Source organism: Equus caballus, chromosome 8 (assembly GCF_041296265.1).
Source record: "Equus caballus isolate H_3958 breed thoroughbred chromosome 8, TB-T2T, whole genome shotgun sequence".
Classification (NCBI taxonomy): Eukaryota; Metazoa; Chordata; class Mammalia; order Perissodactyla; family Equidae; genus Equus; species Equus caballus.
In genome coordinates, this window is record NC_091691.1 from 6,675,481 (window position 1) to 6,696,809 (window position 21,329).

The following is a 21,329-nucleotide window of genomic DNA, read 5'->3' on the forward strand; positions in this document are numbered from 1 at the left end:
ACAGAGGTGAAGAAAAGATGAGGGAAAAGGGAAACAGACAGACATACCCTGAAAAGGCTAAAATGAGAAATGAGGAAAGTGGCAATCCCCAAGCAGCATCATAAAGCTATGGGGATTTGGGGTGAAAAGACTTTTAAGAAGTACATTCAGGGCAGGCCTGGTGGCATAGTGGTTAAGTTCACGTGCTCTGCTTCAGCAGCCCAGGGTTCACGGGTTCGGATCCTGGGTGTGGACCTACACATCACTCATCAAGCCGTGCTGTGGTGACATCCCACACAGAAGAACTAGAAGGACTTACAACTAGGTATTGGGGCCAATCTTCCCCACCAAAAAAAGAAAGAAGAAAAAAAAGAGGAAGCACATTCAGCTTCCACAAAGTAATTTTTTTTCTGGATTAAGACCAACAACAAAAAAGAGGAATAATAAAATCGATCAGTAGACAAGAAGCAGGGACAAGCCAAACGGTGATATAATTAATTCAGATTTGGGATAGTCGAGGCTCTGCCGTTTCTTCCAAAGTGGGAGGAAGCCTATTGTCAAGAGGCCCTTTTTCAGGCACACTAATTTCCCAGAAGCACACCTTCTGCAGACAGATCCCCTTAAGACTATCCATAAACACGCACCCTTAGGAAAGTCCTCGTGTATGCTCAGCAATACGCATGCCCTAGTTTGAAGATGGCTATCTTAGACAACGACTCCATACCTTCTTTTCTTAAACCTGTACCATCTCTTCTCCTTTCCTTCCTCTCAGCTGAATATCATTCTTCCTATTTCACCAAGAAAATAAAAGCAATCAAAACAGAATTTTCTCAAGCTCCCCTCCCATCTACCCACCCAGCTGCCCCAGGCTCTGCCCTCTCTCCTGTTCCTTTGGATAAACAGTTCATGCTGCCATCGAAGGTGCCATCCCCCACTAAGGGTACATCCCATCTTCTCTCACCTTCTCAGGTTTATCACTCTGGCAATTTCCCCCTACTGCATCATCAGTTCTCACTCTCTACTAGATTTTCAAAATCAGTATATGGATGGGCTATTACTCCTCCCATGCTAAAAAAAAAAAAGAATCCCTTTAGGGATGTGACAACCAAAAGGAGTGAGTGACTTTTGATTGGACCCGGGACCTGACACTAAAACTGCAACAATAAACAGTTCGAATATGAACTGTATTTTAGATATTATCATATCAATATTAAATTTCTGGGATATGATAATATTGTGGTTATCATCCTTCTTGTTAGGAGATATAAACTGAAGTATTTAGGGTAAACTTAATGACTACAGCTTTTCTTTTTAATTTATTTTTTGTGAGGAAGATTGGCCCTGAGCTAACAACTGTTGCCAATCTTCCTCTTTTCTGCTTGAGGAAGACTGTCACTGAGCTAACATCTATGCCAATCCTCCTCTTTTTTTTTTTTTTTTTTAAAGATTTTATTTTTTTCCATTTTCTCCCCAAAGCCCCTGGGTACATAGTTGTATATTCTTAGTTGTGGGTCCTTCTAGTTGTGGCATGTGGGATGCAGCCTCAGCGTGGCTCGATGAGCCGTGCCATGTCTGCGCCCAGGATTCGAACTGACGAAACTCTGGGCCGCCTGCAGCGGAGTGCGCGGACTTAACCACTTGGCCACGGGGCCGGCCCTTCCTCCTCTATCTTATGTGGGATGCCACCACAGCACAGCTTGACCAGCGGTGCTAGGTGTGCACCCAGGATCCAAACCTGTGAACCCGGGCCACCAAAGCAGAGCACGCAAACTCAACCACTGCACCACTGGGCCAGTCCCATGTCTACAACTTTTAAGTGGCTCAGGAAATGAAAGAAATATATTGATACTTATAGAAATAAAGCACATGTGGCAAGATGTTAACAATGGGTTAAACTAGTGAAGAGTATACAGTAGCCACCTTTTCTGTGATTTGGTATTTGTCAAAAACAAAGTCAGAGAAAAAGATTCTGTCACAAAAATACTACCTGAAAAGAATAAATCAGTGATTCCAAACCAACCAACCAACACCCCTCTCCAGGCCACATTTTGCCATCCAGTTAACATTTGAGTTGTTTCCTTTCCTTTCCAAACTCCTCAAAAGAGCTATTTTCTAACTTATCTTCAACCAGGCAGGCTTTCTTGAACTCTCTCCCCATCAGGCTTACTGAAACTGCTCTTATCAAGATCTCCACGTTGCTCAATCCAAAGGTCAAATCTTAGTCCTCACCTTTCTTGACCTGCCAGAGGCATCTGACACAGCTGATCACGCCCCCTTCGCCTGGCTTCCAGGATACCTCAGGTGCCTCTCTGTTCCCGTTGCTGATTCCCACCTCTTCACCTCACAGACTCAGTCCTGGAACCTGTCCTCTAGCTACACTCACCCCCTTTGTGCTTTCACCTAGTCTTGTGGCTTAAGAACCATCTGCATGCTGAGGACTCCCAAATTTACATCTCAGGTCTAGACTCATCCTCAATACCCTACACATATATCCAACGGCCTCCTTGACATCTCCTGGATACTCAAAAGGTCTGTTAGGCTGAAGATACAGAGCTCAGAATGGAGCTCTTCCTAATCTTTCCCCACAAATCTGCTTCTGCCCCCATCGTCCTCATTTCAGAAAACGGCAATTCCATTGTTCCAGTTACTTAGGCCAAAAACCTGGGCGTCATCTTGAGCTCTTTCTCTGAAACTTCACATCTTATCCATCCATTAGCAAATCCTATTGGCAATACCTTCAAAACATATCCAGAATCCAACATCATCTTGCTATCATCCTTGTCCAAAATCTCACCTGGAATTTTGTAACAGCTTCTTTATTGTTCTCCCTGCCTTTATCCTTGATCTTCTTAACACAACACCTAGAGTGGTCCTTGTTCACTTGTTTCGGTTGTTACATCACTTAAATCTATCCATGTTACATAACAATTTCCCTCTCTACCTTATTTCTCTTTCAGAATGTCACCAATTTGTTAGAGAAACCAGGTCATTTATCCTTTAAAATGTCCCACATTTTAGATTTGGCTGGTCATCTCCTTAAGGCTGTAATTCTCCTTGTCCCTGCATTTCCCATGAACTGACAGACTCATGTTAGGTTTGGTTGGAGTCATGTTCAAACTTTTAGGTAAGAACACTTCCTGAGTGTCACTGGGTACTTTCCATTCCACTGGGTCATGAGGCACACGATGGGCGGCTGCCTTAGTTTCAGCAATGCTGATGTTCAGTAGCTTCGGGTGGCATTAGTCTGATCCTTCCATTACACTTCTCCATCATCTTTTCAGCTAGTGATTGCTGCCTAGATCCATTTTTCTCATTGGGGGTGGCAAGATAGCAATTTTCTAATTCTAATACTCCTGCATTCATTAACTGGAATTCTACAAAGAAGGCTACTCTCTCAAGAACCCTCTGACTTCTCAGAGGGTTAATTAGTTTGTACGGAAAAGACAGGATAAATGCTTGACTTTTGTTTTCATTAATTTTCAGAGAATTAAGTTAATGTTCTAACAACCCAAAATTGTGACCAATGAGTTCCTTTTTTTCTCGTTATGAATGCATGAATTTTTATATGTTTGATATGTTTTCAATCCATTGCAGTCATTATTCTTTTTGACGCTCAAATTGTTCTATCTTAAGTCTATAGGAGCCCTTTTGAATTGGCTCTGAAGTCCTTCTGACACAACCCCATTAACCTTTGTTAATTTCCTCACTTTCCAGCACACCATATCCTGGGCTTAGGATGTCTATTTCATGCTCTAGACCTGGAATTAGCCATTTCTCCAAAAAGCCTCACTTCCTTTTAGTGGGAAATAGTTGAGACCACAACTTGGGCATTGGGGATGCTGAATGGCTATATTATGGCCACTGCTTCTAAGTCTTTAGAGTAAATAGAGTTAGAAATACTTTTTTGGGGGGTTAAAAAAATATCATGAGTTCATATTGATATCTACCTTTCCAATTTCAGATTACAGGGCTTTTATTTAACTTCTTTGATTTTATACCTGTAACCTTTTCTTTTACACTGAAAACCATGATTCCTAATGACACTGCCATAGTTATTGCTTTATCTTACAATGTAGCTTTAATAGTTTCAACATAATAATTCTAAACCTGCTACTAACAATAAGACTACTGAATGCAGTTCTAGATTTCTTAGCAGTCCTTTGCGTCCTTAAAATACATCCCACTAGGGATGAACAGTCAAAATATTGTATTTAAAGTTACTTAACGTGATGATTTTCTCTGTGTAGTCACTGCCATGAACTTGATATGTTTTTTAGTGTGTTTTAAAATCCTAGGGAATGCTTTTCTCCTTTTTAATTTACTTTGTTTTTCAATTATGTAAAATATTTACATGGTTCCAAAGTTAAAACTACGTAACAAAGTAAATTCACAGAAGTACTTCGTTCCCACACTGTTCCCCCACTCCCACTATAGGTAATCACTTTTTGTTAGCTTTGGTTTATTTTTCCATTAGTTCTTTTTAAAAATACAAACACAAAATCTCATATCTCTCGCTCCCTCTCTTACCAAAAAGACAGCACACAATGAACCAGAGGGATCCTGGTAAGAGGGAGGTGCAATCATATCATTCGTCAGTTCAAAGCCAGCAGCTTCCCACCTCCCCTGGAATGAGAGCCAAAGCCTTTCTGGGCACAGCCTGCAAGGGCCTACAGTCTGCCTTCTTGTTACCTCATGACCTCATCCTTCCTACTCTCCCTCTCATGCTCATCATTACGTCACAAGAGATATCAAGTTCACGGACGGGATGACTCAGTATTGCGAACATGACAATATTCCCCAATCTAATGTAAAAAGTCAGTGTATTATAATAAAGATCCTAGTAGGCTTTGTTGTGGAACTTGACAAGTTGATCTTAAAATTAGTCAGAAAGAGTAAAAGAGAAGAGCCAAGACAATTTTTAAAAAGAACAAGAATAAAAAATATCCCTTTCCATATATAAAAACTTATGAGCTATATAAGTAACAGCAGGAATAGTAATAAACAGTTAGCATTTACGGAGCATTTCCATATTCCAGGCATTGCTCTAAGCCTATTATATGTATCATCACACTTAATCTTCAAAGCTAATAGGTGATGAGGCAGAATTCCACCTGGGAAGTCTGACTAGCGAACCTGTGCTCTTTCCTACCTGTTTCATTAAATCATAATTAAAACAGCGTGGTATTGGCTCAGAGACAGACAAACAGACCAATGGAATGGAGAGTCCAGAATAGATGAATAAATGGGACCTTGCTCTATAACAGAGGTGAATTAATAATCAGCATAAAAAAGAAGAGGGATGAATTAATCAGTAAATAGTGCTGCAGCAATTAATTATCCATATGGAAAATGACAAACTAAGACCTCGTTTCACACAATTTATAAAATTAAATCCAAGATGTATTAAAGACCAAACCATAAGATAAAAGAATAAATTAGCCTACACTGAAATTAATAACATCTGTATTAAAAAAAGGCACCATAAACAAAGCGAAAAAACAAGGTATAGGCTGGAAGAAAGTACCTGCAACGTACATAACAGTCAAAAAATCAGTAAGCAGAATCTACAACAATGTCCACAAAATCAGTAAGAAAACGCCAAATAACCTAACAGAAAAAAAGGAGTGAGGGATGTAAACAAGCTCAAAAGCAGAAATGGCAAATAAGCATCTACAAAGATGCTCACCAGGAATCAGTGAAATATAAACTAAAGCAACAATGAACTATCACTTCACATCTACCAAATTGGTTAAAATGACCAAGTCTGGTAATGTAAAGTGCCCGTGAGGCTGAAGAAAAGGGAACTGAAACGTCAGCACATGAATTAGCACAGCCCTGGAGAGCAACTAGGCAATACTTAATAAGGATGAAGAGATAAACACTCAATGACTCAACAATCTCACTTCTAGGAACTGGACTAGAGAAACTCGCAGACTCTTGCACAAGGATATATGTTTAAGAATGTTCTCTGCAGCAATGCTGTAATTGCAAAAAGAAGTCATCAATAGTCCACGAATAGTGAGCAGATAAACTGTGCCTTATTCATACAATGGCATATTATATATAGTTAATAGATCTCTATATCAACATGGATAAACCTCAGAAATACACTGCTGCATGAAAAAAGCAAGCTGCAAAGTAAATGTACAGTATGACATCATTCATAAATTTACTAACTACACAAAGCCAGAAGATTTATTCTTTTCTTTTAATGAGGAAGATTGGCCCTGAGCTAACATCTGTTGCCAATCTTCCTCTTTTTGCTTGAGGAAGATTGTCCTGAGCTAACATCTGTGCGAATCTTCCTCTATTTGGTATGTGGGACACTGCCACAGCACGGCTTGATGAGTGGTGTGTAGGTCCATGCCCATGAGCTAAACCCACGAACCCTGGGCTGTCAAAACGGAGCATGCAAACTTAACCACTATGCCAGCCGCAGATGATTTATTCTTTATGGATATGAATGTACACATTTTTTTTAAAAAAGACTGGCACCTGCACTAACATCTGTTGCAGATCTTTTTTTTCTTTTTTTCTTCTTCTCCCGAAAACCCCCCGGGGTACATAGTCATATATTCTAGTTGTGAGTGCCTCCAGTTGTGGTATGTGGGATGCCACCTCAACATGGTCTGATGAGCAGTGCCATGTGTGCACCCAGGATCCAAACCAGCGAAACCCCGGGCCACCAAAGCAGAGGGCACAAATTTAACCACTTGGCCACTGGGTCAGCCCCAAATGCACACATTTTTACAAGTAAAAAAGAATGAAGACATCAGTATCAGGGTAGGGGCTCTCTCTGAGGAGGAAAGGTGGCAGAAAGGAGGAATGGTAGGGCTCCAGCAATGTCCATTACATTAAATTCTGGGGCAAGTTTGGAAAATGCTAGCAGCCTTTAAATCTAGGCAGGGGTACTTGGATGTCTGTTAATACTTTTATAAATGTTTTATATTTAACGTTCCTATGTTTGAAGTACGTAAATTTAATTTTAAAAAATTTCACACATCTCATGATGCCTGCCCTGCCTAGTTCAGAGATGTTATGAAGATTAAGAGAAATGACTTAAGTGTAAGTTCTTGGTAAACCATATGGTACTTATCAGACACAAGGCCTTATTACTTATAATCCACACGATAAAATCTGGGTCTTAAGTGTCATACAGCTTTTGGTCCATATCAATATCATCCTAATTACTCATATTTTTCATTGGATTTGATTCTGAGTGACTTTTGGCTGTTTTATAAGGTTAAATCCAACCTCAAACCATGAAAACCTGCTATTACTAAAAACATTCAGGGGCCAGCCTGGTGGTATAGTGGTTAGGGTGGCGCACTCTGCTTCTGCAGCCCAGGGTTCACAGGTTTGGATCCCAGGCATGGACCTATGCGCTGCTCATCATGCCATGCTGTGGCAGCATCCCACATACAAAATAGGGGAAGACTGCCACAGATGTTAAGATTGCCACATGGGACCAGCCCAGTGGGACAGTGGTTAAGTTCGCATGTTCCACTTTGGTGGCCTGGGGTTCGCTGGTTCAGACCCTGGGTGCAGACATGGCACCACTTGGCACGCCATGCTGTGGCAGGCATCCCACATATAAAGTAGAGGAAGATGGGCACGGATGTTAGCTCAGCGCCAGTCTTCCTCACCAAAAAGAGGAGGATTGGCAGCAGATGTTAGCTTGGGGCTAATCGTCCTCAAAAAAAAAAAAAAGTTTAAGATTGCCACAGATGTTAGCTCAGCAACAATCTTCCTCAAGCAAAAAGAGGAAGATTGGCAACACACGTTAGCTCAGGGCCAATCTTCCTCATCAAAAAAAAAAAAAAAAAAGAAAAAACCAAATCTGTTGTTGCAAGCTTTGAAGACAACTGTCAAAAAGGAATTCTAAGTGTTCTGAGAAATAGTAGCATCAGTAGAACGAGTTTATAGGCTCTCAAAGTGGCTATGTGAAAGGGAAGAACACTCACACAGTTGTGGTCCATCAGTGACAGAAAATCAGTTTCGTTATGTTTCTATGTTTACAGCATTTTCACACTGCTCAGTTCCATCTCCCTCCTGAGATTACAAGTCTACTAAGGACAATGCAACACGATGGTTTAAATCCTGGCTCTGACGTTTGCTAGGTATATCACCCTCGTTAAAGCAACTTAACCTTTCTAGTCTCCTCAATAATAATATGAGACCAAAAAAAGAGAATCATGAAAACTAAATAGATAACACATGTAAAGCACTTAGTCCAGCACCCAGCCCAAGTAAGACCACAATAAAAGCTATTGTTGCTGCTGTTGTTACTGTTATTATTACTGACAAGACCTCTGATTCCTTGCTATTACCTCAGAAGACCTTATAAGTTCAGCGGTCAGCAAACATTTTGTTAAAGTGTCAGACAACAAATATTTTAGGCTTTGCAGGCCATACGGTCTCTGTTGCAACTACTTAACTCTGCCATTGTAGCCTGAAAGCAGCCTTAGACAATACACAAATGACTAGGAATAACTGTCCCAATAAAACTTTATTTACAACAGGTAGTAGGCCAAATCTGACCTGTGGGCTAGTTTGCTGACCCCTGATCTAGATGACTATATGTGCTACTTGCATGTGATTTCCACAGACTGCATACATTTGCATGGATGATACAGTATGTTGTCAGATTAAAAAGACATTAGTCCTACATTTAGTAACAGGCACTTCTTTTTTTCCTTTCCCTGTTCTAATCTCTATAATTGACTTGGCAGCCCTATAAGTACCCAGCAGACACAAAAAAGTGACAGGAATTCAGAGAGTCTCTCAAAGGCCGTAAGAAAGCTTCACCACAGCATAAGCTGGTATAGATGTCAAGCCTTTATAGGTGACCAGCTAGTAGCTTCCCCAAATGAAATCTCTAAGATACACAAAATTATATGAGAAAAGAAGCCAGCTTTCTTTTCAGTCTTAGTTTCTTATCTGCCCTCCTTATTTTCTAATTTGCTATAGAAAAATAGTAATGAAGAAATAAAGAATATACTGCTGTTTCTTTAAACATATTTATAACTAATTCATAAATCCCTTTCCAGCTCCACCATTAGCAGATGCTTTCTTTTCTTTTTTTGAGGAAGATTAGCCCTGAGCTAACTGCTGCCAATCCTCCTCTTTTTGCTGAGGAAGACTAGTCCTGAGCTAACATCCGTGCCCATCTTCCTCTACTTTATATGTGGGATGCCTACCACAGCACGGTGTGTCAAGCAGTGCCATGTCCGCACCCGGGATCTGAACCAGTGAACCCAGGCCACTGAAGCAGAACTTGTGAACTTAACCACTGCGCCAGCAGGCCAGCCCCTAGCAGATGCTTTCTAAAAACCTCTGGTAATAACATCTAGCACATTCCTAATAGCAGCCTCTGTCTGTTGAAGAGCCCAGCCTTCCACGTTCTTCTGCCCCCTACCTCCTCATCAGACCCCTGAGCTACAGCAAGGGCCCAGCAGAGAGGCAGCAGCCTGATGGATGGCCTTCTGCTTGGGAGTCCTACCCCACCCTCTGTGGGTGTGCAGCTTGAGAGCACACCAAAATCCGAGTCTGCTGGACTCACCTGCAGCTGGAGGCGCAGGGCCCTGTGCTTCACAGCTGTGGCATGGAGAGCACGCCCTAAGCGGACCTGTCCCAGTCGCTGCCTCCACTCTCTCCACCGCACCCTGTCAAAGAGCAAGGGGAAGACAGAACCAGTCAGCAGAAGCCACCCCCAAAAGAGAAGGGCAGTGAGGCCTGGACCTCAGAATCTCAGCTCAAGTCCCTTTCCTTCATGGTGCCACCTCTCGACTGTCATCTGTTAGAGGCACTGCTGAGGAAAACAACTGAAAAACAGTCCCAGAGTTGCCAATTAAGGGTTAGAAACCGATAGTTCCTCAGGTCAGATGCGGCCTTAGACACTACAGACCTTCTCTGTTTGGCCTACACAGGTTTTCGTGGGTTTTTCTTTTTTAAATGAACTATTGCTAACATTTAAAAAATCAGGAGATTTCACAGAATAATTTGCAAAATAGTGGCTTTTCAATTTCCAGTCTTGATGGACCCCTTCCCTTCCTACCACCCTGGCCAGGCTTCATTCCAGTCTTGGTTTCCTTTCTGCCTATTGTCTAATTTGCTGTAGGGAAACAATAATGAGGAAATGAGAGTTTGCAACCTCTGCTTTACAGAAACATTCACCTTACCTGACCACTCTAACCCACCAAAATCTCTCTTTCCTCCTAACCTAGGACATGCTTAGCTGCAGCACTCACTCCAAAATCACAAGGTATCTTGCGTTATTACTTATCTTTTTAAGCACTTAGGGAATTATAAGTTCCCTGAATGCAGCCCCAGCACCCAGTATAGTGCCAGGAACATTTTAAGCCCTCAATAAACATACCCTGAATAAATAAAATTATGTAAAACTATCCCCCATAGGCTCCAGTAGAATTGCATACATATTAAGCATTTAAGAATATTTGCTGAGGGGCTGGCCTGGTGGTGCAGCGGTTAAGTGCGCATGTTCTGCTTTGGCGGCCTGGGGTTCACCGGTTTGGATCCCAGGTGCGAACATGGCAGTGCTTGGCAAGCCATGCTGTGGTAGGTATCCCACATATAAAGGAGAGGAAGATGGGCACGGATGTTAGCTCAGGGCCAGTCTTCCTCAGCAAAAAGAGGAGGATTGGCAGCAGATGTTAGATCAGGGCCAATCTCAAAAAAAAAAAAATTTGCTGAATACATTTTAAATAATTTAAAATTTTTTTATTTTAAATAACTTCTTTATGTCTATTGACGTTCTGGATACTATGCTAAATACTTCACTGACATTACCTTATTTATTTCCCATGAGAACTCTGAAAGGTACTTAATTGTGTGCCTATTTCACAGATGAGGAAAGTGAGACTGGGAGAGGTGAAATGACCCAATAATACATGTCAGAACAGGGATGTGAACCCAAGTGATCTAGCTGCAAAGCCTCTGCTCTTATCCCTACTATACACAAGGCCCAGCTCTTTTGGGCAAGAACTGAGCTTTTAATATGCTACCATTCAGGACACCAGCAGACCACTAGAGACAACGTACAGTGGAATCAGTCCCACTATAAAGTAGCTCATTGTTACGCACGTCCGGCTTTCCAAGTAGATTAACTCAGGTCCCTCCAATGTGCAGACAACACTGCTAAGACGCAGTGCAGGGCAACAGTTCAGAGCATGCACTTGGGCATCAGAGAGATGGGTGGGTGAGCCCTAGTCTTGCCAATTACAACTTACATGAACTTGGGCAAGTTACTCAATCTTTCTGAGACTTACTGTATAAGTATACAGTAATCTGTACAATAACAGTATTTTACAGTTTATGGTAAGGATTAAACGAGACACTTTACATTAAAAAATGAACACACAAATTTAAAACAGGGTTTAGAACACAGTAAGAACTCAATTAGTGTTACTTAGGATTATGTGAAACCTATCTTATAGTTGAACAAGTTATCAATAAATATTTATTAGGCATCAATTATGTTCGAAATATTGTTTTAAAATGAGTTTTTACGCTGCTTTACAGTAGTATAAAGCAAGGCTGAGGTAAAATGATACCTGCTGATCTGTAGGGCAATTGAGCGCACTCACCACAAAACACTCCGCTGCCTAAACTCCAGGGCAGTGGTCTGCATCTGAAGTTTGGTCCTACGAAAAACCACGTAGATCAACCAGGACTTCCAGGCCTGTCGCATCTTTTGCTTTGCGTCTAGATGCACCAAAGAGATTTTTCAAAAAGGGGTGGGAGGAGAGGGGTTACTCTGGGTTATGATAAAAGCTCAAGGGCTCTCCCTACGCATCCCTCCTGCGAGTATCTAAATTCCTCCAGCCTTCAAGTGCCCCCTGCTGGAAAAGCTGTGTGAAGCTCTACAAAACTAGTAAGGATGCAAGCGCATAGGAAGAATAACTGAAGACATTTACAAAACATTTAAAGGAAAATCAATGTACCGCACCGTTTAGAAATCTTCTAGAGGCCAGCCCTGTGACCAAGTGGTTAAGTTCGTGTGCTCCGCTTCGGCAGCCCAGGGTTCAAATCCTGGGCGCAGACATGGCACTGCTCATCAGGCCATGCTGAGGCGGCGTCCCACATACCACAACTAGAAGGACCCACGACTGAAAATACACAACTATGTACCGGGAGGCTTTGGGAGAAAAAGGAAAAGTAAAGTCTTTAAAAAAAAAAAAAGATAGAGAGAGAGAGAAAATATTCTAAAAAGAAAAGAAATCTTTTATTTTAAAAGCCCTTATTTTTTAGAGATATGTTCTGCAATATTTACAGATGAAATGATGTAAATAACAGAGGAAACAGAGAAGTGAGTGGGGATATGGATGTAACAAGACTGGTGTGAATTGATAATTGTTGAAGTTGGGCGATGGGTACATGGAGGTTCATTATTCTTTCTTTCAATTTTGTAGATATTTTAAATTTTCCATAACATAAAGTTGAAGTAGAAGAAATCATGTTATAAAACTTGCTGTTTGGAACAATAATTGTAAAGTCGAATACACAAGACAAAAGGAAAGGATGCTATCTGTATCTGTTTGGGAAACAATAAAAAGGAGCAGAAATGATCCTGGAGGAATGACAATTTACTAGATATGGGCAGTGCAAAGGTCAGCAGGTCTCCCTTTGTGGTAAATTCCATTTTCATTGTGAAAGTCATCACTAATAAAGTAAATTTCTTTTCCTTTTAGAACACAAAAGAAAAAATAAAAGTATGTAAATTATTTTCAAGACACTCCCCAAAATGTGGTGAGCAGGACTATAGCTATAACTTTATATTTCATAGCTGTTGACAAGCCAAAATAGGAGAATTTAACATGTAGCTTTCTCGAGTACCCCAGACCTCAGCAATCAGCACACCTCGAGCAACCAGGACTAATATGGTGCTGTGGTTTAGAGTTTGTGCTCCTGAGTATGACAAGTTGGGTTTCAATATTGACTTCGTCACTTCTTAGCTAAGTAAACTTGCACAAGTTCCTTATCTGTAAAATGGTGCCTCCTTTTGAGGTATGTTTGCAAAGAGTAAATGAGATTATCTATGAAAAGTATCTACAATAAATGCAAGCTGTTATTTTCTGTGTGGAACCCAGGAATCTGCATTAACCACCTCTGCCATGATTCTGATGACAATTTGAGAACCATTCTCCCCTAGGCCTGAAAGTACTTGCAGACTTTTTATTTAGCAGAGCAAGAGTGAATGGACATTCCTTCGTGTCTGTGGGTAAGGGCTGAAACAGCTGTCATATGTCAGAAATAACTCTTATCTTAAAAATTCAAGTGACTTTTCCTTCTACTCTGTAGTATAGCTGTATTCCTTGTAACCATAAATAACAATATAAGACAGCAGAATGCACATTCCTCAAGTAAATATGGGACGTTTACAAGATAGAGTATATTCTGGGCCACAAAACAAACCTGAACAAATTTAAAAGAACTGAAATCATACTAAGTTTGTTCATCATAATGAATAAACTAGAAAACCAATAATAGAAGATATTGGAAAATCTCCAATATGAGACTAAACACACTTCTAAACAATCTATAGGTCAAAAAAGAAGTCTTAAAGGAAATTAGAAAACATTTTTTACTGAATGAAAACAGAACTGCAAATATTAAAATCTGTGGATGTAAGACCTGGCCCCACGTCTGAGTGATTAAAGTTCTGTGTGCTCTGCTTCAGCGGCCCAGATTTGCAGGTTTGGATCCCGGATGCAGACCTTACTCCACTCATCAACCACAATGCAGAGGTGTCTCACATACAAAAAATAAAGGAGGAATGGCATGTGCATGTCAGCTCAGGGCGACTTCCTCAGGAAAAAAACAATTTGTGGATGCAGTGAAAGCAGTGCTTAAAGGGAACTTTATAGCAGTAAATGCTTATGTTAGAATAAAAGGAAAGGTCTCAAATCAATAATCTCAGCTTGTACCTTAAGAAATTAAATCGAGGAGCCAGCCCCGTGGCCGAGTGGTTAAGTTGATGTGCTCTGCTTCGGCGGCCCAGGGTTTCGCTGGTTCGAATCCTGGGCGTGGTCATGGCACCGCTCATCGGGCGACGCTGAGGCGGCATCCCACATGCCACAACTAGAAGGACCCGCAACTAAAATAGACAACTATGTACCAGGGGGCTTTGGGGAGGAAAAGGAAAAATAAAATCTTTGAAAAAAAAAAGGAATTTGAAAAAAAAGAAACTAAATTGAATGCCACCAGGGTCACCAAAAACAAAAAAAAGAAAATAAACTAGAATAAGAAGAGCAAATTAAAACCAAACCCTGCAGAAGTGAGACAATAATAAAGATAGGAACAGAAATCAAAGAACTTGAAAACAGAAAAACAAGAGAATATCAATGATTTCAAAAGCTGGTTATTTGAAAAGATCAATAAAACTGACAGAGTTCTAGCCAGACTGACCAAAAATAAAAGACCAAAGACACAAATTACCAATATCAGGAAGGAAAGAGGGGCTACCTCTACGGACTTGGAAGACACTAAATTGTAAGAATGAAATACTTCAAATGACTCTATGCCCATAAATTCAAGAACATGTGAAACGGACCAATTTCTTGAAAAACACAACCAACCTCATTCAAGAACCTGAATAGTCTTACATCTATTAAAAAACTTGAATTCAAAGTTTAAAACACGTCAACAAAGAAAACTCCAGGCCCAGATGATTTCAACTGGAGAATTTTATCACACATTTAAGACACAAATAATTCTAGTTCTACAAATCTGAAAATAGAAGAAAATGAAACACTTCCCAACTCATTCTATGAGGCCAATATTACCCTGAACAAGAACCAGACAAAGACATTACAACAAGAGAAAACCATAAATCAATATCCCTCATAAACACAGATGCAAAAATCCTCAACAAAATATTAGCAAATTAAATCCAGCAATATATAAAGAGTGGCATCAATTTGAGGAATACATGGCTGGTTCAAACTGAAATCACTCTATATACTTCAACATTATCAACAAACTAAAAAAGAAAAGCCACATAATCACCTCAATAGAGAAAAATTATTTGACAAAATTCAACATCTATTAATGATAAAAATGCTCAGAAAACTAGGTATGAAAGAGAACTTCCTTAATTTGATAAAGGACACTTAGAAAAAACCTACAGGGGCCAGCCCCGTGGTGCAGCAGTTAAGTTTGCACATTCTGCTTCTCAGTGGCCTGGGATTCACCGGTTCGGATCCCGGGTGCGGAAACGGCACCACTTGGCACGCCATGCTGTGGTAGGCGTCCCATGTATAGAGTGGAGGAAAATGGGCAGGGATGTTAGCTCAGGGCCAGTCTTCCTCAGCAAAAAGAGGAGGATTGGCAGCAGTTAGCTCAGGGCTAATCTTCTTCTTCTTCAAAAAAAAACCCTACAGCTAACATCATACTTAATGGTTAAAAGACTGAATGCCTTTCCCCTAAGATCAGGAACAAGGCAAGGATGTCCACTCTCACCACTCCTGTTCAATATCATATTGGAAGCCCTAGCCAGTGCAATAAAAAGAATTTGGAAAGGAAGGAATAAAACTGTCTTTGTTTACAGACAACTTTCTGCATAGAAAAACCCACGGAATTTATTAAAAAAGCTCCTAAAACTAATAAATGAATTTAGCAAGGTTGCAGGATATATAAGATCCATATGTAAAACCTTAAAACTTTTAGAAGAAAACGTACGAGAAAATCTTTGTGACTTTGGGTTGGATAGAGGTCTTAGATACAACAAAAACGACAATCCATAAAACAAAAAATTGATATTTGAACTTCATCAAAATTAAACTTTTGCTCCGCAAAAGACACTGTTAAGAGAATGAAAAGATAAGCCACCAACTAGGAGAAAATATTTGCAAATCATGCTTTTGACAAAAGACTTGTAATTAGAATGTATTTAAAAAAAAAAAAAAATCTCTTGGGGCCAGCCCCATGGCCGAGTGGTAAAGTTCCACATGTTCCACTTCAGCAGCCTGGGTTCACAAGTCTGCATCCCAGGTGCAGACCTGCTCCACTCATCAGCCATGCTGTGGAGGCATCCCACATACAAAATGGAGGAGCACTGGCATAGATGTTAGCTCAGGGCGAATCTTCCTCAGCAAAAAAAAAAAGAGGAAGATTGGCAATGGATGTTAGCTCAGAGCGAATCTTCCTCACCAAAAAAAAGGGGTTGGCCCAGTTGCATAGTGGTTAAGTTTCACGCTCTGCTTCACCAGCCCAGGGTTTGCAGGATCAGATTCCAGGCGTGGACCTACACACCACTTGTCAAGCCATGCTGTGGCAGCATCCCATACACAAAAAATAGAGGAAGATTGGCACAGATGTTAGCTCAGGGTCCGTCTGCCTCACCAAAAAAAAAACCACTTCTCAAAACTCAACAAGAACACACACAACTCAGTTTATAAGTATAAAAGATCCTGAACAGACACTTCACCAAAGAAGATATATAAATAGCAAATAAGCATAGGAAAAGATACTTAACATCACTAATCATTAGGGAAATGCAAATTAAAACTGCAATGAGACACCGTTACACACCCATTAGTATAGTTAACATTTTATTTTAAATGGCAATGCCAAGTGCTGGTGAGAACGCAGACCAAGAACTCCCATAAATTGCTGGTGGGAACGCAAAATGGTACAGCGGCTTTGGAACATAGTTAGCAGTTTCTTATAAAGTTAAACATACATCTACTATATGATCTAGTAATCCTATGCCAAGATAATCTACCCAAGAGAAGTTCACACGGAAACCTATATATGAATGTTTATGGTAACTTTATTCATAATTGTCTAAAACTGGAAACAACCCAGATGTCCTTCAACTGGTGACTGGATAAACAAACCTTGGGACATCCATACAAAAGAATACAATTCAGCAAAAAGAGAACTACCAACATATGCAACAACTTGGATGAATCTCAAATGCATTATGCTGAAAGAAAGAAGATAGAGTCAAATAGCTATATACTGTATGATTCCCTTTATATGATATTCTAGAAAGGAAAAATCTATAGTGATAGAGAACTGATCAGTGGTTTCTAGGAGTCAAGTATGGAGGGAGGGTGTTACAGAGGGTTAGCACAAGGGAATTCTATCAGGAATGATGGAACTGTTCTCTCTCTTGATCGTACTGGTGGTTACATAACCATGCATTCATCAAAAATCACAGAACTGTATACCAAAAAGAGTAAGTCTGTGCGTAAACTAAAAAAATAAACAACAAGGCAACATAAGTCACTTACTAGCTAAATACTGAAACAATGCATCTGGTGCTGTAACTAAGGGGCCTGGGTAAGAGCTTCTTAAATTTTGGGAGCACAGACAAGGGAAGAAAGAATCCACTGTGCTGGAGGAGATGAAGGAAAGCTACATGGGGAAGGTGACACTGAAAATGAGCCCAATGGAGGAACTGTAGGGGTAAAGATGGAAAGATATGGAAGTGCACATTCAGTCTGGCAAAGGCGTAGGGTGTATGGGAAGGCACAGCAAGAGAGCAGGTGAAGACTTTGCCTGCTGTACCAAAGAGTGTTGACTTAATTCTGGAAGCAAAGAGGAGTCAAACGAATGTTTATGCACAGGAGTGACATGATCTTATCTATGCCCTAGCCCTCCTGTGTAGAATGAGGAGGAGGAGAAAATAAATGCAGGGAGATGAAAGAAGAAGTACTTAGTAATACTTTGGGAGAAAAAGAGGATTAATCTCAGGCAGTCGCAAAGAAAAGAAGATGAGTGCAGGTGACACCTCAGAGGGAGGTATTATAAAAGTAGGTAGCTGAATGATATGAGGCATGAGGAATGGACAAGCCATTCCTATGTAAGGCTTCTCACTTTGCCAGGAAAAGTAGGAGCAAGAGCAGGTCTAAATGGGGGGGAGTGGACAAGTTGTATTTGTGACTTGCTGAGTTTGAGGTGCCTGCAGGGCATTCATGTGGAAAGGCTAAGAGGCAGCTGCTAATGAAGGCTGCATTATCATTTTGAAACTTACTGCCTTTTTCCCTTAGACTCCCCACATGGGTTTCTGGGCTCAACTCACAGAGAAACCAGACACTGACCAGAGCTAAAGTGGCCACAAGATCACTAAGGGGCAACCTGGGCAAAGCAGATCAGAAGCGAGCAACACAGACAACAGTCCCAGGCACCATGGGAGAAACACTGCCCGCATGCTGCACCAGCAGGGCAGGAACAGTCAGTTCACACAAATTGTGCTTAAATGAGTTGTGGGTGCCAAAACCATGCCATATGGAGAAAACCACAGAGTTCTGATCATACAGGAGTCCCCACTCAGAGATCACATATTCTGGAAAATATGAAATGGAATAAAAAAAAAATCTTCCCTTTGACCTAGAATAATTCTCTGTCAGAGATAACACGCTCATTCTTCCCAAGAGCTTCTGCAAAAGTAAATGTGGGTTCTCAGTAAACTAGGAAAAGAGGGAGATCTTCCTCAACTTGATAAAGAATATTTCCAAAAAACCTATATCATATTTAATGGTGAGAAACTCAAAGCTTTCCTACTAAGATCAAGTACAAGGCAAGGATGTCCCCACTCACTACTCCTTTTCAACATCGTACTAGAAGTTCTAGTAATGCAATAAGACAAGAAAAAGCAATAGAAGATACACAGATTGGAAAGGAAGAAATAAAATATCTTTGTTCACAGATGACATGATTGTCTACACAGAGAATCCAAAAGAATCAACAAAAAACTCCCAGAACTAATAAGCAATCATAGCAATGTTGCAGGATACAAGATTAATATACAAAAGTCAACTGCTTTCCTATATCCGAGCAGTAAACAAGTGGAATTTGGAATTTAAAACATAATACCATTTACATTAGCATCCCCCAAAAATGAAATACTTAGGCATAAATCTATCCAAATATGTACAAGATCTATATGAGAAAAACTGCAGCACTCTGATGAACAAAATCAAAGAACTAAACAAACAGAGAGATATTCCATGTTCCTGGATAGGAAGACTCAATCCATGAAAGAAAAAATTGATCAGCTGGACTTCATTAAAAGTAAAAACTTCTGCTTTGTGGGAGAAAATATTTCCAAAAGACATATCTGGTAAAGGACTGTTATCTAAAATATAGAAAGAAGTCTTAAACCTATCAACAAAAAAAGAAACTCGATTAAAAAATGGCAAAAGACCTTCACAAACACCTCACCAAAGAACATATACAGATGACAAACAAGCAGATGAAAAGATGCTCCATATCATGTATCATCAGGGAAATGCAAATTAAAACAACAATGAAATTCCACTTCACACACATTAGAATGGCCAATATCCACAACACTGACAACACCAAACGCTCATCAGGATGAGGAGCAACCGGAATTCTCATTTACTCCTGGTGGAAATGCAGAATGGTGCAGCCACTTTGGAAGACAGTGTGGTGGTTTCTTACAAAACTCAGCATACTCTTACTATACGATCCAGCAATTGCAGTCCGTGGTATCAACCCAAAGTAGTCAAAAAATTAATTGTGCAGAAAACTTTTGTGTAGAAAACTTTCCACACAAGAACCTGCACAAAGATGTTCATAGCAGCTTTATTCATAATTGCCAAAACTTGGAAGCAACCAAGATGTCCTTCAGTAGGTGAATGAATAAACCGTGGTCCATCCAGACAATGGAATATTCTTCAGCACCAAAAAGAAATGAGCTATCAAGCCATGAAAAGACATGAGGGAACTTTAAATGCATATTTCTAAGTAAAAGAAGCCAATATGAAAAGGTTATGTATGATTGCAAATATATGACATTCTGGAAAAGGCAAATCTACGGAGACTCTAAAAAGATCAGTGGTTGCCAGCAGTTGAAGATGGAGGCAAAGATGAATAAATGGAGCACAGAGGATTTTTAGGGCAGTGAAAATACTCTCTGATACCATAATAATGGATACATGTCATTATACATTAGTCCAAACCCACAGAATGTACATTACCAAGACCGAATCCTAATGTAAACTATGGACTTTGGGGAACTATGATGTGTCAATGTAGGTTTGTCAATTGTAACAAATATACCACTCTGGTGGGGAATGTTGACAACAGGGAAAGCTGTGCATGTGTGGAGGTTGGAGACATATGGACAATCACTGTACCTTCCCCTTAATTTTGCTGTGAACTTAAAACTCCTCTAAAAAAAAGTCTTAATAAAGGAAAGAAAAAGTAAATGTGGGCATTTTCTTTAGACATGCATTTCCTTTTCTCACCATGATCCTCAGCTTTCATGTACTTGTTCCTCATCTCCTGCTGCTGATGCACATAGGTCTTCCAGGTCTGGAACATCAGGTTGTACAAGTAATATCTGAGGAGTCAAAGAAGCAGATGGCATTTCTTTAAAACAAAACAATTCCTAATCTGACAGTCTCAGTCCATTCCATACTCAGAAGAAATTAACAGGGACACTTCTGACACAAAAGAGGCGTATCAACATCCTAAGCTAAAATTTCATTTCCTGCAATCACGGGGAAACCTATTTTCCTTCAGGGAGAATAGTTCTCCACACCTTACAGTATCACTGAGGGGAAAAAGGCTTGATTACTCCCAGAATAACTCAGCATCCACAAAGCTGTGATGTTTAGAATGACAGTCATATCTTAATCATCCACATCATGTAAAACATTACTTCTCCCCTGCATGAAAACATGGTCAATACCACTTTTTCCTTTGTCTTTTCCTTCTTGACACATACACTACACACATTAACACTGTCGATCCCTCCATATTTTCACTATCCCATTTCCTAAGATTTGATTTCATACTCTATCAGCTATTAGAACTATTCAATATCTATATTTTATCTGAAATATCCATAAATCAGAAACCCTATCCCAAAATACCTAAATACAGAGTGATTATAATGAGTGAATACCATTTTAAAGACATAAGACATACTTATTAAATGATAAAATATATTTATTAATTATTATATTAAATATGACATTTATTTTTTGAAAGGTCTAAAAATGTGTATTTGATATAATTCCCAATTTTTACTTTTTCCTCCACCTATCCCTGGGAATATGAATGTCAAGGATTAAGAGTGTTTTCTTTCTATTCTCTTTCTTTCTTTCTTTTTTCTGCTGAGGAAGATTAGCCCTGAACTAACATCTGTGCCAATCTTCCTCTATTTCGTATGTGGATTGCCACCACAGCATGGCTAACGAGTAGTGTAGATCCATGCCGGGGATTCAAATCCATGAACCTGGGCCACCGTAGCAGACCGCACTGAACTTAACCACTATGCCACGGGGCCAGCCTGTTTCTGTTTTCTTAATGTCCTATATTGGGCATATATTTTCTGCTATAATCCATAT

At 40.1% G+C, this 21,329-nt stretch overlaps 1 protein-coding gene across 1 annotated transcript in view; it reads right to left on the reverse strand.

Moving 5' to 3' along the window:
- SFI1 (SFI1 centrin binding protein) overlaps positions 1 to 21,329 on the reverse strand; it is a 77,039-nt gene that overhangs the window by 38,031 nt on the left and 17,679 nt on the right. Inside the window, 3 exon segments of the mRNA XM_023646832.2 lie at positions 9,542 to 9,644; positions 11,586 to 11,703; positions 20,223 to 20,317. Of these exon segments, the coding sequence (XP_023502600.1) occupies positions 9,542 to 9,644; positions 11,586 to 11,703; positions 20,223 to 20,317 (316 nt within the window).